At 39.3% G+C, this 27,082-nt stretch overlaps 1 protein-coding gene across 4 annotated transcripts in view; it reads left to right on the top strand.

Moving 5' to 3' along the window:
* The first annotated feature begins 226 nt into the window (after window positions 1-226).
* CDKL4 (cyclin dependent kinase like 4) overlaps window positions 227-27,082 on the top strand; it is a 53,653-nt gene continuing 26,797 nt past the window's right edge. For 2 of the 4 annotated variants that reach the window (XM_025260909.3, XM_006071206.4), the window contains exons 1-3: window positions 227-379; window positions 13,982-14,205; window positions 17,404-17,525. In XM_025260909.3, the coding sequence (XP_025116694.1) occupies window positions 14,038-14,205; window positions 17,404-17,525 (290 nt within the window). In that variant the 5' untranslated portion in view covers window positions 227-379; window positions 13,982-14,037. Of the gene's footprint in view, window positions 404-4,910; window positions 5,416-13,981; window positions 14,206-17,403; window positions 17,526-27,082 lie in introns of those variants that run through there. The other 2 variants (XM_025260907.2, XM_025260908.3) reach the window with 2 other exon arrangements.

Below are 27,082 nucleotides of genomic sequence, written 5' to 3'. Positions count from 1 at the left end.
AACTTTTAGTGCTCCTGAGGCCTGGGATAGGAACAGTACTTGGTGTGATCGCAATGTTCTGGAAAAGTTTAAACGTTTCCCGAGTGCCTCCTTCAGGGCAGCTTAAAAAGGGTTCCGGGAGGAGAAACTGCTGCTGCGTCCACACTCTGCGGTTAAGGACTGGCCCACAGGTGACCCACCGAGATGCTGAACCCAGGCCGCGAGTTTCCCTGCGGCGGGCGCCGGGGGAACCCGCTCCGGAAGCCGCCCTGCCCTGTGCGGCCTGAGCGTCCGGTTGCCCAGGAGACGCCTCGCGGGGGCTGCCTGCGCACAGCGCCCAGCGCCGGAGTCGCTGCGCCGGGGCCGCTAGAGGCTGCGTCGCCGTCGCCCCGTCCGAGCCGTAAGTCCGGCGGTTGGGAGGCAGGTGGGTCGGTGCCGGGGTGATGGAGAGAGAAACAGGGTCTGGATGGAGGTTCCCAGAGAAGGGAAGGTTCCCTGAGAGAAGGGGAGCGGGGGAGCTTTCCCGATTGGCCTCCTCGGAGGGACAGACAGGGATGGGCGAGGGCCCAGAGGCGACGGGTGGCGCCAGCCGACTGTACGATCCACCCGGTGCGGGCCCCCGGGGCAGCGGAGCGGCTGTGCTTGGGAACATCGACCCCTGGCGTGCCGAGAAGCTGGACTGTCATTAAATGTATGGTCGAGGCTAGTTTAGAAGCCTGGAAATCAAGTGGATTATGCCAGACTTTCAGATCTGTTATGTGTTCGCATGAAATGTGAAGCTTTTAAACAAAGTTCGTTTCTTGGATTATGTGAATGATGTGGTCTTTGGTTTCCTGGGGTGCTCTTAGTTAATCCTGTTGTATTGTCACGAAGACAGGTTTTTAAACGGGTGTGTGTACTTTTGAAGTTCTGCGATTTGGTATGATGTTTATAAGACAGACGGAGAATGGTTTTATAGCCCATTTTTCCGGTCAGTTTTATTAAATATAAATACATGTTTGTTGCATTGCAAATAATAACTGCGTAGCGGACTGTGACTTTTAGCGTGTAGAATCTGTAACTTGTCTTGGTCTTGAAAGGGTCTCCTTACTCCCCTATTCATAATCACGATTTACCTGTTTCCTATAAACTTTTAGATTAGGAAATTAATGTTTTTTCACCCCATTTCCTCTCTCTTTCTTAATTTTGTTTTCCTTCTCTCAGTTTTTTCTTCAAAGGCTAGCTTGAACCCTCGTGACCTGCCTTGTGGTACAATCATGGCAAATAATCTGCCCCCAAATGTTTCTTAGTTTGTATGTGCATCCTTTTGCAAATCCTCAAGACTAAGGAAGATAAATAGAACATTTTCAAAGAATTTAATGATCCGCTCAAGTATCTACCTGTCTGTGTCATATTCACCAGTCGGCCCAAGTCTGTACCTGTTTTTGCCTTTGTACACAGAACTTCATTAACTTTAATAGTCAAACATTTGGTAAATTAGCCAAGAGGTACATAGGTTCAGATTGAAGGTGACTAATGACTGAAAAATATTCCCTGTCAGTTGCTTCTATTCACTGCAGATAACTGTCTCACTGTTTAATACTGATTTCCTGCCCAGGTACTATATTAACAACCAATATGTATTACTGCTTTTGTTTAAAGCAGAAAGGTACATATTTAGTGGAAAGGATAGCAAATAAAATTACGATATGACTGAAACAGACAGGTCGAGCACCTACTGTGTGCCAGACAGTGGGCAAACAAAGTATCTCAAGTGCAGTAAGTAATGTGTAAAAAAGGAGTGAGGAAGTTGTTGACTCAGTATGTGTGGTGAGAAAGGGCTTGCCTTTGGGGATCAGGGAAATGATAAGTAGAAAAGGCATTTGAGTTGAACTGCAAAAGATGAAAAGGGTTTGGGAGTCAAACCTTCCAAGCAGCGTGTAAGCAGAGACTTAGAGACTTGACAGTGTTTGGGGAAAAAATCTGAGAAGGACTGGCAGGGAAGGTACACTGGGACCAGTGTTGAAAGGACTATAAATACCATACTACAATTTGAACTTTATTCTGTGACAGTAGAAGCCATAGCCATTTTTGAGAAAGGATGATCTCTGATTATATTGATGTTTGAGAAAGATGTTTTGCTGTCATTGAACTAGATAGGCAGAAAAAAAGTGAGTTGACACTATAGTCCCCCTATATATAGGTTTCTAAAATAGCTCTATTTTGGTATAATAATTTCAAACCTGAAAGCATAGTACAATGAACTCCTATACATTTATATCCTTTAATTGTTTACATTTTGCTCTATTTTTTATTGCTTTCTTTCTCTCTTTGTGTGTGTGTATTATATATATATGCATATTAATTTTTCTGTGCTGTTTGAGAGTACATTGTAGACATCATGTCCCTTTAAACAGTTCAATGTTTATTTCCTAAGAACTGGGACATTATCTTATATAACCTCAGTAAAGATTGCCAAAATCAGGAAATCTGATATCTGACCTACAATCAATATTTAGGTTTCACCAGATATCCCAGGATGATTCTTTATAGTTAGGATTTTCCCCATTCCAGAACCAAATTCCAGATCACGCATCACATTTCATTTTTTGCTTCTCTTCACTCTCCTTCAGTCTGGAACAGTACTTTGACCTTTGCCTTTCATGACCTTGATATTTTAAGAACACAAGACAGTTATTTGTAGAATGGTCTTCAGTTTGGCTTTGTCTGCTATTACCTTATAATTATATTCAGGTTTCCATTTTTTGGCATAAATATCACAGAGGAGATCCTGTGTCCTTCTCAGTGGCTCATATGACTCTCCTAGAAATTTCATGTAAATGGAATCATATGTGTTCCTTGTGTGTGTGTGGCTTTTCTTACATAGCATTATGGGGTTTTTTTAATGTTTAACACATTATAGCATGTATCAGTACTTTGTTCCTTTCTATTTTGTTTTTAATTTTTATTGTAGTGTAATTGATTTACAGTATTGTGTTAGTTTCTTTGTTCTTTTCTATTACTGGTATTTTGAATTGAATGAAATGAATGGTATTTCATTGCATGGATACTCATTCATCAATTGATGGTTTGCTTTCAGTTTAGGACTCCTATGAGTAATGATACTATAAATATTTTGGAAATTCCCTGGTGGTTCAGTGGTTAGGAATTAGTGTTTTCACTGCTGGGACCTGGGTCCACCCCTGGGGCCCAGCCACAAGGCACATCCTTTTAATTTCTTTTACTTGACTTATTGCACTTGACTTATTGCATGAGAACTTTCAAAACAATGTTAAGTAGTGGTGGTGAAAGCAGGCATCGTTTTCTCAGTCTTAGGAGAGAAAGATTAAGCATGATGCTGCTACTGCTACGTCGCTTCAGCCGTGTCTGACTCTATGCGACCCCATGGACTGCAGCCTACTAACTGTAGGTTTTTCACAGATCTCCTGTAGGGAATTCCCTTCTAATACAGTTTGTTGAGATTTTTATTGTGAATGGATATTGGATTTTTGTCATATCTACTGAGATGCTCCTTTGTTTGTCATATTAATATGATGTTTTACATTACTAATTTTCAGATATTAAAGTAATTTTGCATTCCTGAGATAAATCCTTTGTAGTCATGGCATACATCCACCTTATATGTTTCTACTAATTTTGTTGAGGATTCTTAAATCTATGAGAATAATGATCTATAGTTTTCTTGTGATTTCTTTTTCTGACTTTGTATCAAGGTTAATATTGGCCTTACAGAAGGGGCTGGGAAATGTTCTTTCCTCAATTTTTTAGAACAATTTGTGAAGAGTTGATATTAATTCTTCTCGGTGTTTGGTAGAGTTCATCTGTGAAGCCATCTGAGCCTGGACTTTTCTTTGTAGGTAGATTTTTAATTACCAATTCAGTTCCTTTTATTTTTTAAGGGTGTAATCAGATTTTCTATTTTTCCTTGAGTTAGTTTGATATTTTGTCTTTTTAGGCATTTGGTCAACCAAGGTATCTAATGTGGTTGCTTAAAGTTGTTCATAATATTCTCTGTTAATCTTCTTCTGTAGGGTGGTTCTGATTTTGGCAATTTTTCTTTCTTTTTTCTTAGTCCATCTAGATAAAAGTCCATTAATTTTATTGATCTTTTTAAAGAGGGAGGTTTTTTCTTTTATTGCTTTTTTTGTGATTGTTTTTCTAGTGAAGAGTTGGTCAGTGAGCATGTTGCTGTTTGCTTGTATGTGAATCATTTTCTCTCACTGTTTTTGAGAGCTCTCTTCATCTTTGGTTTCCAGAAGTTTGATTATGATTTATCTAAGTATGGATCTCTTCACGTTTATCCTACTTGGGGATTTATTAAGCTTTTTGAATCTGTAGTTAGTGTTTTCCATTATGTTTAGAAAGGTTTTGGCCATTATTTCTTCAAATGTAATTTTCTACCCCTTTGTCTCACTCTCTCTTTATGAGAAATCTCATTACATGTATATTGGTACTGTTGATTTTTGTTCCAGAAGTCTGTTCATCTTAAGGCTTTTGTCTGTCTTTCCAACGGGCCATTTTTTATTAACCTGTTATCAGATTTACTGATTCTGTCTTCTGCCATCTCAAATCTGCTACTGAATCCATCTAGTGAATTTTTCAGTTATATCTTTTGACCCTAAAACTCCCATTTGGTTCTTTTTTATGCTTCTCATTCTTCTGTGGAGATCCCCTGTTTATCTGAGTCATTGTCATATTCTCTTTTCATTATTTAAATTACTTGATCATATTTATAAAAGCTGATTTTGAAGTCTTTGTCAGCAAAATCCATCTGCTCAGAATTCATTTTTATTGACTTTTTCCCTGAGTATAGGTCACACGTTCCCTTTTCTTAGCATGCTGCATAATTTTTATTGAAAATTGGACATTTTAGATAAATATTATCCAGAAATTCTGGATTCTGGTTTTCTCCCCTGGGTTTTTGTTGGTTTTTTAATGGGTTGATTTTTGTTTTTGCATTCTGCCTATATTTCAGAGTCCATCTCCTCCCATATGTGTGGCTGCTAATGTTTCTATTCAGTGTGTTAGTTTTTTAGCCTGGCTTTCTAGAAGTCACTGCTGTCTTGCAGAGCTTAGTGGTCGCCAATAATTTGGGCAGTGGTGGTACTCAGACGTCTCTAGCCATAAGTCTTCCACCTCTTCTAGGAAATGAGTATGTGGGTTGGAGAGAGGATTCAAAATTCAATCAGTCCTCCAACCTGCCAAGCTTTAACTTTTTTTAAGACCTTCTTTGATCTTCCCCGTGTGTGGAAAGCTAATCTAGCCCCTCTGTGGTTCTCTCATTTTTAGGATCTTCCCATAAATCCCTTGGCTGGTCTACACCTCACCCGCATGAGAACCGCATTTTCAGGCTTGAAAAACTGTTTTCTCTCCCTTTTGTTTCATATCAATTCATAAGAATTTCACTGACGTTGTCACAGGTTTTCATCATCTGAGGTATGTCAAACACACCGCCTCGGGAGCAAGGCTGCTGGCTCGTGGCCCATCCACACTGGTCTTATTACTGCCCTCATTGAACTGGGGGGCAGGGGTAGTGGAGGAATGATGGAAGCCTCAGGCAAGAAGCCGCAGACCCCACTGTTCTTAAGTAGCCTTCTAGCAGCTTATCATAAATAAATACTTCCCCATTTGCTTTTTGCTTCTACTCAGTTTCCAGATTCGTAAAATTGTTGTATTTTTGTTTTTGTTTCTTGGACAATTTTGCTTAGTGTTATACTTGTGTTTTAGGAAGAAAATTTGCCAATCTCTTTACCCCACCATAGTCAAAGTCTGACGTCTTGTGCTTTTCTGTGGGATTAAAAAGAAAAACAAAAACTTCCTCTATTTCCTATACTTAAACCAGTCTAGATTCTCAATCCCTAATTGGACAAATTTTGGTAAACTCTGTCTTTTGAGGAAATTATCCATTTCATCCAAGTTTTCATATTCATTTGCATAAATGCAAAATAGTCTCATGATCTTTTAAAAATTCTTCTGTTTTGATGGTTATTCCCTCTTATGATTTTATTTTACATATTGTTATTTCTCCTTTTTTCCTTCATTAAGTTAGGTAATGATTTGTCTATTTTAAATTTCTCAAGGAACCAGAATTTAGGTTTATTAATTAGATTTACTGTTTTAAGTTTTCTTTGATTTATTAATTTCTATTTTAGTTTATTAATTTATTGTTTCCCTTTTTGTGCTTTACTTTGGTTCATTTTGTATTTGCTTTTCTATATTTTTAAATTTTGAATTTAATTTGTTAATTTTTAGCCTTCTATCTTTTTTCTATATGTTTGTTTTGATCTCTGGCTTTTCTTCTCTTTACTGCTTTATGACAGGGTACTTCAACTGTGTTATTATTTTAGATCAGAGTGTTGTTTATCATGGGGGTCTGTCCTGCATCTTGAGGAATGTTAAGCAGCATTCCTGGTCTCTGCATACTCATAAAAACATGTCTCCAGACCCTGAAAAATTCCCCTGGGGGCCAAAACCAACTCTAGTAGAGAACCACTACTTTAAATGTATCTTCTAGATTTTGATATGTTGTATTTTCATAATCATTTTTTTAAATTTTATTAGTTTAGTTTGTGTTTCCCTCTTTACCCAAGAGGTATTTAATAGAAGACTTCTTCATTTCTAGGTAGAAGATCTTTTTTTATTTTATGTTTTTAATTCTTGTTCCAATTTCTTGTTTGATATTTTATGACCAGAATGTTATTTATAATATTTCTACTTTTGAGATTTCCTGATGCTTTCTTTGTGACTTAATATAATAACTGACACTGAAGCTGAAGATCCAATACTTTGGCCACCTGATGAGAAGGGCCAACTCATTGGAAAATAACCTGATGCTGTGAAGGATTGAGGGCAGGAGAAGGGGGCGGCAGAGGATAAGATGGTTGGATGGTATCATTGACTCAATGGGCATGAGTTTGAGCAAACTCCAGGAGATAGTGAAGGACAGGGAAGCCTGGGCATGCTGCAGTCCATGGGGTCGCAAAGAGTCAGACATGCCTGAGCAACGGAAAAAAAACAACAGTTTTTGTGACTAGTCCCTGCGTGCTTGATAAGAAGGTCCATTCCGTATTATCAGAGTATAAAATTCAGTTTATATCTCTCCTCTAGGTTCACTTTACTGCTTGCATTGTTTGTGTGTTCTGCAGAGTTACATATTTTGTGTTCACTGGCCTTGTCTTTTACTGCGTGATGTATTTAAGTCTCTCATTAATTTGTTTCTATACATGTCTCCTTGCATGCCCTCGAGTTTCTGCTTTATAACAGTAATTGCTGTGCTATTTGACACTGTTATATCTACATTATGAATTTTTGCTCTTAGCATTAAAAACTGCCCCCTTTTGTCATATTTAATACTTTTTTTAGCTTTAATTTTACTTTGTCTGATACCAAGATCACAAATTCCTTTCTTATTGTTTCCATTTGTCCTATATACCTTTGCCTGTCTTTTCATTTTTAACCTTTCTGAATCACTTTATTTTAGGTGTGTCTCTTGCATCTAGCTTATAACTGGATCTTGTTTTGTGAGCCATACTTAAAATTTTCTCATTTAATAAATGACTTAAACCCACTCGTATTTACTGATACAACTTATTTTCATTTCTATTCTGCCATATTGTTTTATGTTATAATTATTATGTGCAGAATGTAAAATTTTCTGAATTTCTCTATGTACTGTGTTAGATTTATATTTTTTTCAATTTCTTTGGTATTTTGGAAACTTATATTTTTGTTTCAGTAGTTACCTTTAGACTAAAGCCTTTTTTTTTTTGGCAGAGCTGCACAGTTTGCAGAATTTTAGTTCCCTGACAGGAAGTGAAACGGCAGTAAAAGCACCAAGTGCTAACCACCAGACTGCCAGAGAATTCCCTAGACTAATACTTTAAAAAAAAAAAAATTCTCATAGTCCTTGTTTTCTTATTTAACCTTTTGTTCTCTGGTTTGTCAAGTGTTTTTTATAATTTTATTTATTTATTATTTATTTATTTGTTTTTGGCTGTGCTGGGTCTTCGTTACTGTGCGGGCTTTTCTCTAGGTGCGACAAGAGAGGGCTGCTCTTCATTGCAGCACGTGGACTTCTCACGGCAGTGGTTCTTCTTGTTGCAGAGTATGGGCTCTTGGGCGTGAGGGTTGCAGTAGTTGGAGCTCATGGGCTCAGTAATTGTGGTTCCTGGGCTCTGAGCACAGGCTCTACAGTCGTGGCATACGGGCTTAGTTGTTCCGTAGCATGTGGGACCTTCCCAGACCAGGGATCAAACTTGTGTCTCCCGCATTGGCAGGCGGATTCTTTACCACCAAGTCCCTAAGGAAGCCCCCAGTTGTTTTTTGTTGTTTCTTAATATATCTTTTTATTCCTACCTGTTCAGTTATCCCAGAGAAGGCAATGGCACCCCACTCAAGTACTCTTGCCTGGAAAATCCCATGGACGGAGGAGCCTGGTAGGCTGCAGTCCATGGGGTCGCAAAGAGTCTGACACGACTGAGTGACTTCACTTTCACTTTCCACTTTCATGCATTGGAGAAGGAAATGGCAACCCACTCCAGTGTTCTTGCCTGGAGAATTCCAGGGACGGGGGAGCCTGGTGGGCTGCTGTCTATGGGGTCACACAGAGTCGGACACGACTGAAGCAACTTAGCAGCAGCAGCAGTTCAGTTATCCATGAACTTATTCTGCCTCCCTTTTCCCCCGTTCTTTTAACAGATTTTTAGTTGCATTACTTCCTACATTATCAAAACTGGTAACATCTACAAGTTTTTACTTATATATTTATTCTTCCACTTTTGTACCTCCCTTTGTTTCAGTCTTTGAATACTTTAAATGTATACGAAGTCTTTGAATACACTGAATACATTAAATGTTCACTATAAATGCTTTTGCTGAAGTTTTCCCAGTCAACTCTTGGTTGGGTGAAAGTTATCCTCTCAGATTTTTTGAGAAGAGCTCATGAATATAACATTACTGGAATTCTTGCTTGTTTTACACTGTTTGTCTATTACCTTGAAGGACAGCTTGGCTGAGTTGAAACCCTTGGTTTTCACTTTCTTCCCTTGAATTTCTTCAAAATGCTGATGCATTCTCATTTTGCGTTGTATGTTGCTCTTGATAAGTTTGATGTCACTCTAATTCTGTTACACTGAAGTTATTTAGTCTTTATGACTGGAGGCTATGAGAGTATTTTCTTTATCTTAATAATTTTATTCATATATGTCTCTGAATTGGTTGTTCTGAGTTAGTTAGCCAATTACCTGATGCGTCCTTTCAATATGTACATTCACATCTTATTTCCAGAAGTTTTTCTTGGTTTATGTTCAAATATTGGTTCTATTCCATTATTTTGTTTTCTTTCTTAAGGAACTCTAGTTATACTTTTGTTGTATCTTCCTTGCCTATCTTCCATTCAACTGCTGTCTCTCTAAACTCACTTCCTTCTTTCCCCCTCATTTTTAGCCTCTTAACTGCTAGTCTGCCTTTCTTTAATTCCTCTTCTTAAACTTTTATTTCTGTTCTCCTGTTGGCATCTTGTTATTTAGTCTCTATTTCTGAGATCATTTTTCTTTCTCTTCTTTCTCTTTCCTGAGTTAAATCAACTATCAATTTATTTTTTCATCAACATTGTATGTGTGTTAGTCACTCAGTCGTGTCCAACTCTTTATAACTCATGGACTGTAGCTGACCAGACTCCTCTATCCATGGAATTCTCCAGACAAGAATACTGGAGTGTGTAGCCATTCCCTTCTCCAGGGCATATTCCCGACCCAGGGATCGAACCCAGGTCCCCCACATGGCAAGCAGTTTCTTCACTGCTGAGCTATCTAAAGTGGTTCTTTCTATTTCCAAATCATTGTTAGAGGATATTTAAATCAGATATTGTGTTAGTTTTCTTCTGCTTCATGGTTAGGTTTTTTGGAAAGTTCTTTTGTTTTTTTATTTTTTCAGTTGCACTGCTCTGCTTGCAAGACCTCAATTCCCCAACCAAGGGTTGAACTCAGGCCATATCAGTGAAAGCTCTGACTCCTAACCACTGGACGGCCAGGGAATTCCCTCAACCTATTTTTTATTCCTTTATCAGTATTCCAGTGGAGAAGGAAATGGGAACCTACTCCAGTATTCTTGCCTGGAAAATCCCATGGGCAGAGGAGCCTGGCGGGCTACTGTCCATGGGGTCAGCAAGAGTCAGACACCGCTTAAGCAACTTGGCACGCACTGTTCCAGGGAACTCCCTGGAATGATTTTTATCAGCTGCGATGTTTTATTCTCATTTATGTTCTCTTCTACTAATAACTTTGTGTGGAGATTACTTTTTTTCTATTTTATTTCTTGGGCAGGTTTAGGCTTACAGTAATTGACAGCCATCCTAGTTCAAGGACGCTTGCCGTGCTGCTGTGCTGAAGTGCAGTGTCTCTAATGGACTGTGCTTTCTTAGTGGTGGGAGGAAGGTTTCCATAGCCTTCTGTTTCAGAATTCCCTTTTGTCTTGCAGAACTGCAAATTTATCCTCTTGTTTCTTTTTCCCTTCACTTACATAGTCTCCAACAAAGACTGAATAAGTCTCTCCCTTCCTTGTTACCCTTCTCTTCCCCAAGAGTAGGACAAGTTGACTGATGCCTCCTGGATGCCCTTGTACTTTGAAGTCTCGTCCCTGTAGTGAGTGCTCAGATCTGCCAGGACACTCTCAGTACTTTTTGCACTTGTAATGTGTTTTTCTCTTCTGAGGAGTGATGCTAAGTCTATCTTAGGCCCTTCTTTTACTCTTCTCTCTTCTTTATAGTTTTTCCAGACCTCACCCCACTCCCATCTTTGCTCTCTGCAAGGGCTTAAAAGGGCAGCTCAAGAGGTATCTTTTCCAGAATTGGGTGTTTATCTTTCTATCTAAGTTTGGACTCCTCTGTCTCCTTATAATGTTGACCGTATTGGATTTATGTGGTTTTATTGCTTTGGTTGACTTCCATAGCTTTGTGAAAGGTACATGAGAGAGATTCCATTTAAGCTGCTGCCCCTGACCTTGTCTGCCTCAGTTTTCCCTGTGCATATCTTGACAAGCCATTTAGGAACTGTGCAGAGCAGGTTTGGGAACTTTGGGTAAGGGTAGATGATTAGAAAGAAGACATTTGATTTAGAATGTATTGATTTTGAGATGTTTCTGTCCATTCATTTAGAGATGTTCATCAAACAGTGAGATATCTGATCTGAACCTCATGTCAGAGATAGGAATTATAGCTTCTATAAACTCTGGTGGAGTCCTAGTAAGCTGGAATTAGAGCCATAAATTCCTTTGTGAAATGCCTGCCTTGTTCTAATGCCTACCTATGTACTCAGATTCATCTCCTATGAACATATAAGGGCTTTGGAAAACAGATAATATAGGGATGTTACTCAGTTCAGTCACTCAGTCGTGTCCGACTCTTTGTGACCCCATGGACTGCAGCACGCCAGGCTTCCCTGTCCATCACCAACTCCCAGAGCTTACTCAAACTCACATCCACCGAGTCAGTGATGTTACTAGTAAAGTACTATTTTCTGGTGCTTTATATTATCATATTCAGCAGTTTGGTTGATGTGACAGAGATCTCGATATTATTCTGAGCAATCAGTCTTTGCTGCTGAACCTGTTGAAAGAAAAGGAAAATCACAAATCAGTAGATCAGATCACCTACTTGAGGGAAACAAAATAACACATAGACTAAAACTTCATAATTAAGTTTTTTTGGCATATTCAAAATTTCCCTCAGTAACCGTAACACTCATTAAGTAGGTTAAAGTCATAAATCTTCAATTTTCTATGCCAATAACTTTCTAAAGCAAGTGCCATTTCTCCTGTCCTCCTCCCGATCACCCTTTACTTGGCTGGTGGTGGTAGTTTAGTTGCTAAGTCATGTCTGACTCTTCTGACCTCATGGACTGTAGCCCACCAGGCTTCTCTGTCCATGGGATTCTCCAGGCAAGAATTCTGGACTGGGTTGCCATTTCACTCTCCAGGGGATCTGCCAACTCAGGGATCGAACCCATGTCTCCTGCATTGCAAGCAGATTCTTTACTACTGAATCACCGGGGAAGCCCTTTACTTGGCTACAGAAAGACAAATGTATGCATGCTTATGCCTAAATGCCTTTAAGATAATAATATCTATTTTAAAAATGTTTTATATTTGTTTTATTGATTATTTATTTGGCTGTGCTCAGTCTTAGTTGCAGCGCGTGGAATCTTCGATCTTTGCTGAAGCATGCGGGATTTTTTTTAGTTGCAGCCTGCAGGATCTTTAGCTGTGGCATGCAAACTCTTAGTTGCAGCATGTGGAATCTAGTTCCCTGAACAAGGATTAAACCCAAGCTCCCTGCATTGGGAGCGTGAAATCTTAGCTACTGGACCACAAGGAAAGTATCAATAATACCTATTTTTAAATACAGTGTAATTAACAGAGTTTTCAGGCTATAACCTGTGATGGATTTTCCATGTGTTACTTGAGTGTGTGCTTAAGTTTTCTTCCTTTTGTAGGAGAAAATAAAATCAAAAAACAACAATAAAGAAATGGCATTTGTAAAAGCACAAATTTTTAAAAGGTACTACTCCTTTACCTCTTAAATACTTTTCCCAGTTGTGTATTTTTATGGTTGCAAGCAAGAGTAGATGATTTCTTTCTCCACTGAGATACTCTTTAGATGGAAAAGACAATAATAGTGAAGTAAAAAAAAAGTGTCCTCATTTGAAACATGAGAATTTTTTAAAGTGATTGGCTCTTTCGCTTGACATTTTATTAATCTGAATACCTGGATAAAGTGGTTCTTCAAATTGTGCTTTCTTTTGAATTCACCAAGAAGCAGTGTAGTGTTGTGAGTCAAATTGCGGTCTCTGGAACCCTACTGCCTGAGTTCTCGGTCCATGCTACCTTTACTGTGCCTGCTTTCTCATCTGTTTAATTGAATAAAAATAACACCTACTTCATAAAAATTTGTGCAGATGATGTGTAATTTCATTGGAACAATGTTGTTTAATTGCTAACTATTACTGTGAGATTATATCATCAAGATTCTGGGGTGGGATTTTTGAGACTATTTACAATTTGTGTATCTTTCATTGCTAGATGTATATGTTTAATTGTGTTGGCTTCATGTGTTACTTAGCGTGTCAACCAGTTACCACAAAACTGATGGATGTATGATGCAAGACAGAAAAATCAAAACTAGTATTATCATAGAAGTCTCTATGGATATGAAAGCATTCATGAAGAATTAGAGCTGCCTTAATTTTTTGTGCTTTTTTATTATTTTCCTTAGGATCTAAGAATTTAAGGATCCATTCCTCCATACATGTAAAACCTAGGGGCACTTTCGTGCATTGGAGAAGGAAATGGCAACCCACTCCAGTGTTCTTGCCTGGAGAATCCCAGGGACGGGGAAGCCTGGTGGGCTGCTGTCTGTGGGGTCGCACAGAGTCGGACACGACTGAAGTGACTTAGCAGCAGCAGCAGCAGCAGGGACCAGAAACGATACTCCAGAAAGATTTTGTTAATGTTTTTAATGACCGCTTTGTTCAGCAGCCGTCTCTCTTCTGTCCACCAGGTGGCAGTAGAGCACTTTGTATCCATACCATGCCCTGTTCCCACTCTTTGTAGCTGGCTGTATTAACCTGGAATAGGACCAGAAAGATAAACACCATACACCAGAGTGTGCAGTGTTCCTTCAGCTGGGTTTTACAGCATCATATTTTAAACATTTTACTGAGGATAATGACAACAATAGATCGGATAAGATTCCTTTCCACAAATTCTTTTAGCTCAACTGAAGTACACACAAACCCATGATAAGAAGCATATGTGCAATCTTTGCAGTAGCTGGAATAACTACATAGGACTTAACTGAATTAACAAAACAATCTCCAGATATTTTTTAGTGTATTTAAGGTTAAATGGAAATAAACCTTTGGCATCCAGGGCAAATTAATTTTAGATGGTAAACTGTGAGAGCCCTATCCTTGGTAAAGTGATTAAGCCAAGCCATCTTATTTTCCAGGTGCAACACTGCGCTGCAAGTCAATCAGTACAGAAATTTAAATCACTTCAACACCAATGGAGAAGTATGAAAAATTAGCTAAGATTGGGGAGGGGTCTTATGGGGTTGTCTTCAAATGCAGAAACAAAACCTCGGGACAAGTGGTAGCTATTAAAAAATTTGTGGAATCCGAAGATGATCCTGTCGTTAAGAAAATAGCTCTAAGAGAAATACGCATGTTAAAGGTAGGTTAACTTCCTCTGTACATCTATAATATCACAGTACTGGAAAATTACAAAGAATTTTAAAGTGATCTTTTTTTTTTCTGTTGGACTTAAATTCCTCTGTATCAGCAACTCTGTAAATAGATCATCACTGTGGGCTTTGGCCACTCTGATCTTTAAGTGATATTATGAGTACAGCCATAGATTGTTCAAATTTTGATTGTTAAAAATTCGTTCTGGTTGGTAAATATTCAATGTCCTAAGTCCCCTCATCCCCAGTGTTTATCCTCCCCTTCAGCCCTGGCCTTTCCTCCCAACCCCCAGCCAAGTCCTTCTCCCCATAAACCAGCAACTAAAAGGGCTTTTTGTGGTACTGAGGGACCCACAGGGCTGCATCAGAGTGCCTGTAGTCATCGATCTGGTTTGGGCCCGCCTGAGCTCCACTGATTCTTAGACACATTGACTGTCACCCCCAGTTATGTATACACACTTTACACAAAGCCTTTACATTGTTTTTAAAGGCTTTAAAACAACATAGGATTTCATATGGAAGATTCACAAGTTTTCTATGCAAATTTTTTCTTATCCTAAAAAATCTTACAAGTTTAGAGCCGTAAGAGAGCTTAGAGATGCTTCTCATGCAACATAGGGCGGAAACTGAGACAAAAGGCAGTGCACCGGGATGCCCTGAGGATCTTGTCGGAATGCAGATTCTGAGTCTAGGTCTGGGGTCAGCCTGAGATTCCGTGTTTCTAACAAACTCCCTGATGGCACAGATGCTGCTTGTCGGTGGACCACACTTTGAGTAACAAAAGTGTGATTTCCTCAGGAACACACAGCTCACCTTTGCTTTTTGGCATGTGTCACCTGTTTACAGGAAAACCCCAGAAATCTAGTTTTTAAAGGGAGATAAAACTCCCTTCCCTTTAAAAACATTTGTAGCAGGTTTCCTCAACTAAAAAGTTTTAGCATTTTGTTTAAAATATGACTTGATATGCACGGAGTTTTCAAGAGCACATCCATCATGATTTTAAAAACAGTTCCCTGTTAACTTCATGGCCAGCAGAGAGTGCTGATCAGACACACAGCTCATCACAGATGAGCTGGGTGTGTCTGGACCTGGCAGTGGGTGGTTTTCTAATAGGAAAGCTTTTTATGCACCCACTCCCACCAACCCTTCAAGTACAGTTAATGCTCAGGTAGCACCTCCTGGGTTACAAGTGTCCAATTTAAGGGTGCACTTGAAGGTAAAAAAATAGCCAGATTCCAACTCACTTTGGTCTCCAGTGATGGCTCTCTGATGGTAAAGAATCTGCCTGCAATGCAGGAGACCCAGGTTCAATCCCTGGGTTGGGAAGATCCCCTGGAGAAGGGAATGGCTACCCAGTCCAGTATTCTTGCCTGGAGAATCCCATGGACAAAGGAGCCTGGCGGGCTACAGTCCATGGGGTCGCACAAAGAAGAACACCACTGAACGACTAAGCACGATGGCTCTCTGAGGGTGCGTCTCCCCTGTCTCTGGTATGTTTCACCCACCTGCGCCCTGAAGAGATCCCTTCCATGATAAACCTACCTTACTTTCCTCACATACTCCTACTATTTAAATTTCCTTTGATTTCCTCCTCCTTACTACCTGTTTTTGTTTACACAAGTCACTGTTTTCTGATCTAAGTTCATTTGATTTGCAAAGAAGATATAAATTGCCAGTCCACTCAGAGATAGAGCTGAAAACCTTGCCAGCACATCCAGCAGTACCTGCGCATCCCTGACTCTTGATAGAGACTCTTAGCTCCCAATCTGCAGTTTTGGCCTCAGCACGAAGCGTCTGGCTCACCTGTGTGACCTGTTCCGTCCACTGTTTGCCTTTCTGCTCTTTTAGCTGGTGGAGCACATAGGAAACAAATTGATCTGGTGCTCTGGGTGTGTAGTTAATGTGTAATGTGTTCCCTTTCCCCACACTGTTGAGCAGCAGGCACATAGTCACAGGGTGATACTTTTTGTTCTGGGTTATTTTTTTTTTGGTTGGTTGGGTTTTTTTTTTTTTTTCTTTTTCTTTTTCTTTTTTTGATCAAGCCATGCTTACAGATAAGAGAGAGTATACTGTACAAGTCACGGTACTTTAAGCCTCTCTACCGGGCCTGCAAACTATTTGTTGAGTTTCTACAATATACAAAATACTGCATATCTTTCTGAGTAAATGGTGTCTAGGGTTTGGAAAGTTAATTCGTCTACTGTACTGGGAAAACAACAGGAAGATGACTCAAAAGTAGGAGTGATCAGATGTCCTGGTTTATAGCTTCTATCCCAGTGTTCCATGTGGTTAGCATCCCTTTTTGTCTGGCTAGCATTTTCTTTCAAAAGTGTACTAGTTCACGTGTGAAATTATACAGTCACCTTACCTATAGGCAGAGTGACCACATGTGCTGATTTGCCTGGGACAGTCCTGGTTTATACTCGTTACCCTGGTTGGGTGATAAATTATGTAGTTACTTTAGTGATATTATCTTACTTAATCGGGGTTTTTCCTTTGATTTGCGACATTGTGAAATGCTTGTGAAAGGCAGCCTTGTGAAATGCTTCAGTCTGGGAATTGAATTTAACTCATTAAACATCTCAGCATAAAAGAGAACAAGAAAATCAAAGAAGAGAGCTGAAAATGTGATAAATTTAGACACAGACTAACCATAAGGATTCCTAGAATATGCAGTTATTTCAGATTCGAGGGTTGAGATCTAGTCTTTCTGAGCACAACACTAAAATCCAAGCTGGATTTCAGTGCAGCTATTTACATTAAATCTATGACAGTATATAAGCTAAATGGGTATAGATGATTTTTATAGTCTTTTACTCAATAATTCCATTACTATTCTATATTCAGATCATCTTACAACTTGTATACTTAGAATTTCCACTAAATTCATAAAGCATTTTTAATTTTAGTGCTTATATTTTAAGTTGTACTTTGCTATCTCCAGAGAGATTCAAGCAGCTTAGTTACCCTTTACTATGGGGTATGTTAGATAAATTCTTTCTTCCAGCTTTAAGATTCTTTGGTACTTACTAAGAGTAGTTCCTCTTTTGAGTAACTGTAATAATTTCTCGGCAAGAAATGCAAAGAGAAAGATGAGCAAAGCCTTTGGCTCTTAAAATTGTAAAGGGTCTGGGAGAAACTATTACAAGAAGTGAATCACCAACTTTTGTATTTCAATTCCTTTGCAGCAATTAAAACATCCAAATCTTGTGAACCTCATTGAGGTGTTCAGGAGAAAGAGGAAAATGCATTTAGTCTTTGAATACTGTGATCACACACTTTTAAATGAGCTGGAAAGAAACCCAAACGGGTAAGTAATCTAGAAAACTGAAGTTCTGCTGGCTAGTTCCCAGTTTCATTATATGTGGGATTCAGTTTAGTTCAGTTCAGTCGCTCAGTCATGTCCAACTCTTTGCGACCCCATGGACCGCAGCACACCAGGCCTCCCTGCCCATCATCAACTCCGGAAGCTTACTCAAGCTTATGTTCATTGAGCCAGTGATGCCATCCAACCATCTCATCCTCCATCATCCCCTTCTCCTCCCTCCCTCAATCTTTCCCAGCATCAGGGTCTTTTCAAATGAGTCAGTTCTTCACATCAAGTGGCCAAAGTATTGGAGTTTCAGCTTCAGCATCAGTTCTTCCAATGAATATTCAGGATTGATTTCCTTTAGGATTGACTGGTTGGATTTCCTTGCAGTCCAAGGGACTCTCAAGAGTCTTCTCCAACACCACAGTTCAAAAGTATCAATTCTTTGGCACTCAGCTTTCTTTATAGTCCAACTCTCACATCCATACATGACTACTAGAAAAACCATAGCTTTGACTAGACAGACCTTTGTTGGTGAAGTAATGTCTCTGCTTTTTAATATGTTGTCTAGGTTGGGTCATAGCTTTTCTTCCAAGGAGCAAGTGTCTTTTAATTTCATGGCTGCAGTCACCATCTGCAGTGATTTTGGAGCTCAAAATAAAGTCTGTCACTGTTTCCATTGTTTCCCCATCTATTTGCCATGAAGTGATGGGACCAGATGCCATGATCTTAGTTTTTTGAATGTTGAGTTTTAAGTTGGGTTTTTCACTCTTTTCTTTCACCTTCATCAAGAGGCTCTTTAGTTCCTCTCCACTTTCTGCCATTAGGGTGGTGTCATCTGCATATCTGAGGTTATTGATATTTCTCCCAGCAGTCTTGATTCCAGGTTGAGCTTTATCCAGCCCATCATTTTGCATGATGTCCTCTGCATATAAGTTAAATAAGCAGGGTGACAATATACAGCCTTGATGTACTCCTTTCCTGATTTTGAACCAGTCTGTTGCTCCATGTCCAGTTCTAACTATTGCTTCTTGACCTGCATACAGATTTCTCAGCAGGCAGATCAGGTGGTCTGGTATTCCCATCTCTTTCAGAATTTTCCACAATTTATTGTGATCCACACAGTCAAAGGTTTTGGCATAGTCAATAAAGCAGAAGTAGATGTTTTTCTGTAACTCTCCTGCTTTTTTGATGATCCAACAGATGTTGGCAATTTCTGGTTCCTCTGCCTTTTCTAAATCCAGCTTGAACGGCTGGAAGTTCACGGTTCACATACTGTTGAAGCCTGGCTTGGAGAACTTGGAGCATTACTTTACTAGCATGTGAGATGAGTGCAATTGTGCGGTAGTTTGAACATTCTTTGGCATTGCCTTCCTGTGGGATTGGAATGAAAACTAACCTTTTCTAGTCCTGTGGCCACTGCTGAGTTTTCCAAATATGCTGGCATATTGAGTGCAGCACTTTCACAGCATTATCTTTCAGGATTTGAAATAGCTCAGCTGGAATTCCATCACCTCCACTAGCTTTGTTCATAGTGATGCTTCCTAAGGCCCACTTGACTTCACATCCCAGGATGTCTAGCTCTAGGTGAGTGATCACACCATTGTGATTATGTGGGTCATTAAGACCTTTTTTGTATAGTTCTTCTGTGTATTCTTGTCACTTCTTCTTAATGTCTTATGCATCTATTAGGTCCATAACATTTCTGTCCTTTATTATGCCTATCTGTGCATGAAATGTTCCCTTGGTATCTCTAATTTTCTTGAAGAGATCTCTAGTCTTTTCCATTCTATTGCTTTCTTCTATTTCTTTGCACTGATCACTGAGTGATTTTTATCTCTCCTTGCTATTCTTTGGCACTCTGTACTCACATGAGTATATCTTTCCTTTTCTCCTTTGCCTTTCACTTCTCTTCTTTTCTCAGCTATTTGTAAGGCCTCCTCAGACAACCATTTTGCTTTTTTGCATTTCTTTTTCTTGGGGATGGCCTTGATCACTGCCTCCTGTACAATGTCACAAACCTCCATCCATAGTTCTTCAGGCACTCTATCAGATCTAATCTCTTGACTCTATTTGTCACTTCCACTGTATAATCATAAGAGATTTCATTTAGGTTGTATCTGAATGGTTGAGTGGTTTTCCCTATGTTTTTCAATTTAAGTCTGAATTTGGCAATAAGAAATTCATGATCTGAGCCACAGTCAGCTCCTGGTCTTGTTTTTGCTGACTGTATAGAGCTTCTCCATCTTTGGCTGCAAAGAATATAATCAGTCTGATTTCGGTGTTGACCATCTGGTGATGTAGAGTCTTCTCTTGTGTTATTGGGAGAGGGTGTTTGCTATGACCACTGCATTCTCTTGGCAAAACTCAATTAGCCTTTGCCCTGCTTCATTCTGTACTCCAAGGCCAAATTTCCTATTACTCCAGGTAGCTCTTGACTTCCTACTTTTGCATTCCAGTCCCCTATAATGAAAAGGACATCTTTTTTGGGTGTTAGTTCTAAGAGGTCTTGTAGGTCTTCATAGAACCGTTAACTTCAGCTTCCTCAGCATTACTGGTTGGGGCATAGACTTGGATTACCATGATAGTGAATGGTTTGCTTTGGAAATGAACAGAGATCATTCTGTCATTTTTGAGATTGCATCCAAGTACTGCATTTCAGACTCTTGATGACTATGATGGCTACTCCATTTCTTTTAAGGGATTCTTGCCCACAATAGTAGATATAATGGTCATCTGAGTTAAATTCACCCATTCCAGTCCATTTTAGTTCACTGATTCCTAAAATCTCGATGTTCACTCTTGCCATCTCCTATTTGACCACTTCCAATTTGCCTTGATTCATGGACCTAACATTCCAGGTTCCTATGCAATATTGCTCTTTATAGCATCAGACTTTACTTCCATCACCAGTCACATCCACAACTGGGTGTTGCTTTTGCTTTGGCTCCATCTCTTCATTCTTTCTGGAATTATTTCTCCACTGATCTCCAGTAGCATATTGGGCACCTACCAGCCCTAGGAATTCATCTTTCATTGTCCTATCTTTTTGCCTTTTCATACTGTTCATGGGGTTCTCAAGGCAAGAATATTGAAGTGTGGGATTAACAATGGCAAATTTCAGATCTGAGCCCCCTTCTGCCTGTTTGCATCTGCTGGCTCTTTCTCTCCAATCTCAGGATGTGCTCAAAGGGCAAATGAATATTAACCAAAGGTAATGTTAACCTAGAGGAATAATGTATAGTATTTAATAGACAAATCTACTTCAAATATAAATTACGATGTATTTCAAAGCTATATGTATCTCAGAGTAATTCAAAGTTATATGTTAGATTGTCCGAATTCAAGGAATGAACCATAGTTCTTTCATATAATTCACTAAAGTTAAAGGAGAAAAAATACATGTTTGATAAAATTTGGAAAGTCAGTTGATAAATTCAACATCTTCTCCTGATTATTTGGTGGAAAAAAAACCTTAGCAAACTAGAACTAAAATACTTTTTATACACACAAACACACATATAGACACACAACTTCTCCAAATTGACTGCAAATTTTATATTCAATGATAAAACACTAGAGAAACCATCATTAAAGTGAGAAATAAAACATGAGAACTCTAGCCAGCATAATGTACTAAGAAAAACAAATAGGATTTAAAACTTCGGAAAACAAGATAAAATTTCCATTATTTGCATGATATTATTATAGTCTAACAGAATTACCTAGAGTTACTAAAACAAATGGAATTCAGTTTTCATATATATATATGTATATATATCTGTGTGTATGTGTATATATATATGTATGTACATATATATGTTTGTATGTATAGCACTCTAAATTCTGTACACAAAAAGTAATAGCTTTTGTATCAATCAGTACTGTAGAAAATCTAATGTAAAAGGATCCCATTCAAATGTCAACAACAAAAATGTTTAGGAATAAAGATACAAAAGATGTTAAAACTTTGCCTAAAAACAATTACAAAACTGATATATACAAAGGATTTTATTTAAATGAACATATATTTCTGGATGGAAGTATTCATTATTATATTTTGGCTTCCTTCCTGATTTATATATTGCACAAAAATCTAATCAGAATGCCAATGGTTTTTTTTTTCCTTTGTGAATTTATTTATTTTTCAATTGAATGATAATTGCTTTATAGAATTTTGTTATTTTCTGTCAAACTTCAACATGAATCAGCCATAGGTTTTTGTTTTTAACTTGAGAAAGTTCAACTAAACCAAGAAATTTTTTAAAGAAGAAGAAATTCAACTTCAACTGCCAAACAATGTCATATTAGTTTTAGAGTCCCTTTGACAAAAAGTATGTAAACAAAACTAAAAAAGAAGTGACAAATTGGGTAAATCTTTGCCAAATGAAGAATTAATATCATTTCATACATACATATGTAGATTTTGCAAATCAAATTTTTTAAAAGATTCAGTTCAGTTCAGTTCAGTCGCTCAGTCGTGTCCGACTCTTTGCGACCCCATGAATCGCAGCACGCCAGGCCTCCCTGTCCATCACCAACTCCCAGAGTTCACCCAAACCCACGTCCATCGAGTCAGTGATGCTGTCCAACCATCTCATCCTCTGTCATCCCCTTCTCTTCCTGCCCCCAATCCTTCCCAGCATCAGAATCTTTTCCAATGAGTCAACTCTTCGCATGAGGTGGCCAAAGTATTGGAGTTTCAGCTTCAACATCAGTCCTTCCAAAGAACATCCAGGACTGATCTCCTTTAGAATGGACTGGTTGGATCTCCTTGCAGTCCAAGGGACTCTCAAGAGTCTTCTCCAACACCACAGTTCAAACCATCAATTATTCTGCACTCAGCTTTCTTTATAGTCCAACTCTCACATCTGTACATGACCACTGGAAAAACCATAGCCTTGACTAGATGGACTTTTGTTGGCAAAGTAATGTCTCTGCTTTTTAATATGCTGTCTAGGTTGGGCATAACTTTCCTTCCAAGGACTAAGCGTCTTTTAATTTCATGGCTGCAGTCACCATCTGCAGTGATTTGGGAGCCCAGAAAAATAAAGTCTGACACTGTTTCCACTGTTTCCCCATCTATTTCCCATGAAGTGATGGGACTGGATGCCACGATCTTCATTTTCTGAATGTTGAGCTTTAAGCCAACTTTTTCACTCTCCACTTTAACTTTCATCAAGAGGCTTTTGAGTTCCTCTTCACTTTCTGCCATAAGGGTGGTGTCATCTGCATGTCTGAGGTTATTGATATTTCCCCCGGCAATCTTTATTCCAGCCTGTGCTTCTTCGAGCCCAGCATTTCTCTTGATGTACTCTGAATATAAGTTAAATAAGCAAGGTGACAATATACAGCCTTGACGTACTCTTTTCCCAATTTTGAACCAGTCTGTTGTTCCATTTCCAGTTCTAACTGTTGCTTCTTGACCTGCATACAGATTCCTCTGTATGGAAATCTCTGTAGGAGGCAGATAAGGTGGTCAGGTAGTCCCATCTCTTTAAGAATTTTCCACAGTTTGTTGTGAACCACACAGTCAAAGGCTTTAGTGTAGTTAATGAAGCAGAGTAGATGTTTTTCTGGAATTCCCTTGCTTTTCCTATGATTTAGTAGATGTTGGCAATTTGATCTCTGGTTCCTCTGCCTTTTCTAAATCCAGCTGGTACATCTGGAAGTTCTTGGTTTATGTACTGTTGAAACCTAGCTTGAAGTATATTTTAGTGTTACATTGCTAGCATGTTTAATGAGTTCAGTTGTGCGGTAGTTTGAACATTCTTTGGCATTGCCCTTCTTTGGGATTAGAAAGAAAATTGACCTTTTCCAGTCCTGTGGCCACTGCCGAGTTGTTCAAATTTGCTGGCCCTCTGAGTGCAGCACTTTCACAGCATCATCTTTTAGGATTTGGAATAGCTCAACTGGAATTCCCTCACCTCTACTAGCTTTGTTTCTCATAATGCTTCCTAAGGCCCACTTGACTTCACTCCAGGATATCTGGCTCTAGGTGAATGACCACATCATCATGGTTATCTGGGTCATTAAGACCTTGTTTTTATAGTCCTTCTGTGTATTCTTACCACCTCTTCTTAATATCTTCTGCTTCTGTTAGGTCCATACCATTTCTGTCCATTATTGTGCCCATCTTTGCATGAAATGTTCCCTTGGCATCTCTAATTTTCTAATTTTACTTTTAAAATAGAAATTAATTTTAGAGACTTCCCTGGTGGTCCTGTGGTTAAGACCCTGTACTTCCAGTGCAGAGGGTGTGGGTTCCATCCCTGGTTGGGGCACTAAGATCCCACATGCCTCAAGGCATAACCAAAAAAATTTTTTCTTAATAATTTAAAAAACGGTTAAAGGAATGAATTAAAGGAATGGATTAATTCATATTTCAACTTTACTTTAAGCTAAATAGGGTTTTGTATGTTGGCTTTAGAGGACAGATTTGTTGTTTAATTTAAATATAAATTAATTTATAAATTAACATACATTTTTATAAAGTTAGACATGGATGCTTAATATCATGCATTGTTCAAGGCCCTGAAAATAAAACCTATAATACATTCAATCCATGTACCAGTTTAATTGAACTGAACATCTCTTTCTTCCTTCTGTGAAAGGAAGGAAGTCTACTGCCTGTAGGACTTAGCTTATGCTGTTCCTCCTAAGTTTGTGTCCTCTTTCCCTATCTGTATCATTATCTCTAGAATGTGAAATCCTAGACATTCTGACTATCTGTGAGATTCCTTTTTCTGAATGGTATTGCTTCCCTCCTTTGAATATCCGTGAAATTTTGTTTTCATCCCTGTTACAGTACTTGGCACTTACCACCTTACAGGTTTTTAAGTGCATACTCTCTCTTCCTTTGAGTGCAGAACTCATATCTAATTCATCCTAATAGCCTCCTTAAGTGTGGAGCATGCTTTGATTCATTCATTCACTTCAGAAATATTTTACTGAACACTTCTGCTAGTGCAGAGGCTAGAAAGATATAATGGCACAATCCTGTGCTCAAGAAGCTTAAAATCTAATGAAGAAACCAATACTCAAAGTAGCCATTACAAATGACAGTGAAAATTGAGTTACCAACAGTGCTTTGGATACAGAAGAACAGCTCCAGCATCTGTTGGTCCCGGGGAATCAGGGAAGTTTCTGCGCAGAAGGACACATTTGGGCTGAGACTTTGAAAAGGGGAAGAACTGGCTGGGTGGGCGATCTTGGTGGAATGCACAGATGCAAGAAAGAACAAGGCATAGTTGAGTAACTCATTTGTCTTGTATGTATTTAGCAACCACAGAGACTGCTGAACTTCCCTGCTTTCCTTTGGAAAGTGTATTTGGTGTGTTTAGTGTGAGCAGGGCATGGTAACCCACTCCAGTACTCTTGCCTGGAGAATCCCTATGGACAGAGGAGCCTGGTGGGCTACATATAGTTCATGGGGTCACAAAGAGTCAGACACAACCGAGCGACTAAGCACAGCACAGTGTGTTTTACTAGTGTATTTAGCAGTGCCGGGGTATACAGCGTGCTTTGGGTCAGCCCTAAGACTTGGATCTACATGAAGGAATGCAAATAGGAACAATGCAGGTTCACCACTCTTTCTATGAAATGCTGGCTACTTCCAGATAACTATGATTAATTTAAAATATTTGTCTGCTTTCACTCCCTTCCCAAAATCTTCAACATCCCAAAGAGTATAAACCCAGTGAATAGCAAACAGAGGTAAACAACTAAACAGCATATATACCAAGCCTATTGGACCATTGTTTGTTCAGTAGCTCAGTTGAATCCGACTGTTTGCAACCCCGTGGACGGCAGCACACCAGGCTTCACTGTCCCGGAGCTTGCACAAACTCTAATAGTCAGTGATGCCATCCAACCGTCTCATCCTCTGTCGCCCCCTTCTCCTCTTGCCCTCAATCTTTCCCAGCATCAGGGTCTTTTTCGGTGAGTCAGCTGTTCGTATCAGATGGCCAAAGTATTGGAGCTTCAGCTTCATTGTTTATCAGGGTAAATTCACAGTTTGAAGAAATAACTGGTGTGTAGATATAAGATGATCAAGGTAATGGATGTTTGGGATGAGCTGTGAGATGGTGAGATTGTCTAGAGACTTGAGGACTAAATTATATCACAAAGAAGAGCTAATTTAACACTGAAGTAAGATGGTGAAAATGTACTGCTTCCCCTGCCAAATGAAAGCAATTGGGTTCCTCTACTTTTGTAATAGAGGGAAAAGCATTTGTTAGATCAATAGCTGCAGAGTAAGCCCTGAGACTGTGTTTGATTTGCTGCAGTTAAGAAACTGTATGTACCAACACAATATTGGAAAGCAATTATCCTCCAACTAAAAATAAATAAATGAGAAAAAAGGGGGTGGAAGGGAGGGTCAAGAGGGAGGGGACATACATATACCTATGGCTGATTCAAGTTGATATATGGAAGAAACTACATGTATGTAAAGCAACTGCAACTGGTGTCATCTGATTAAATTTGAAATAATACATTCCCATTCTCTAAAATCCTTCTGTGTTCAAAATAGGTCCAGTAGATAAGTTAATTGGTAATGTGATAGAAATTACCACCTGCCAACAGAAAAGATTTCCCTTCATGCCATTGCACTATACATAGTAGAACAGTCCTACCATCAAGAAATTTAAAATCTAATGAAGAATTAGATATATAAGGGAACAATGAATTATAAATGGTCTTATAAAACTACTGCTCTCCACTTCTGGCTGGCAACAGCGCATCATGTACGTCTGTAAATCAGGTTTCAATTTCTTTTTTTTAAATTCGTCTTTACCCAGGTGTGATGGACATATAAAAGAATTAATTTCCTTCTCAGCAAACTGACCATAGGTAATTTCCTGTAAAGCCATGGGTGTGGGTTGGTGGAGGGGTGGCAGTGAATCATGAGCACTGAGAAGTGCTTTAGCCAGAAGAGCAGCAGCAGCATGTCCCACATGCTGAAGCAGGGAGAGTCTTCCTTTGAAATGACATCCCGGTTTCCTAGGAATGATGGGGTCCCTGAGTGACAGAGGCCAGGAAGGAGTACTCCAAGTCCAGAAGTTACTGTAATAGACAACAGAGCCAGCGTGGTGATCAGAATAATTTGATCTGACCATGGGTTCTCCCACACAAGATAGATGAGCAGGTCTCTAAGGTTCTTTTCTACATAAACTAGAGGCTTGGCTTCAGCCACTGTAATAGCCCCAGGTGGTGTTAGTGGTAAAGAAAGTGAAGTGAAAGTCACTCAGTCGTGTCTGACTCTTTGCGATCCCATGGACTGTAGCTTGCAAGGCTCCTCTGTCCATGGGATTTCCCAAGCAAGAATACTGGAGTGGGTAGCCATTCTCTTCTCCGAGGGATCTTCCCAACCCAGGGATCGAACCCAGGTCTCCCTCACTGCAGGCAGATTCTTTACCAGCTGAGCCACAAGGGAAGCCCCAGTGGTAAAGAACCCACCTCCTAATGCAGGAGATGCAAGAGACGCAGGTTTGATCCCTGGGTCAGGAAGATTCCCCTGAATAAGGAAATGGCAACCCACTCCAGTATTCTTGCCT

Source organism: Bubalus bubalis, chromosome 12, assembly GCF_019923935.1.
Source record: "Bubalus bubalis isolate 160015118507 breed Murrah chromosome 12, NDDB_SH_1, whole genome shotgun sequence".
Lineage (NCBI taxonomy): Eukaryota > Metazoa > Chordata > Mammalia > Artiodactyla > Bovidae > Bubalus > Bubalus bubalis.
The sequence above is the reverse complement of the archived record's forward strand: the minus strand, read 5'-3'. Positions and strand labels throughout refer to the sequence as shown.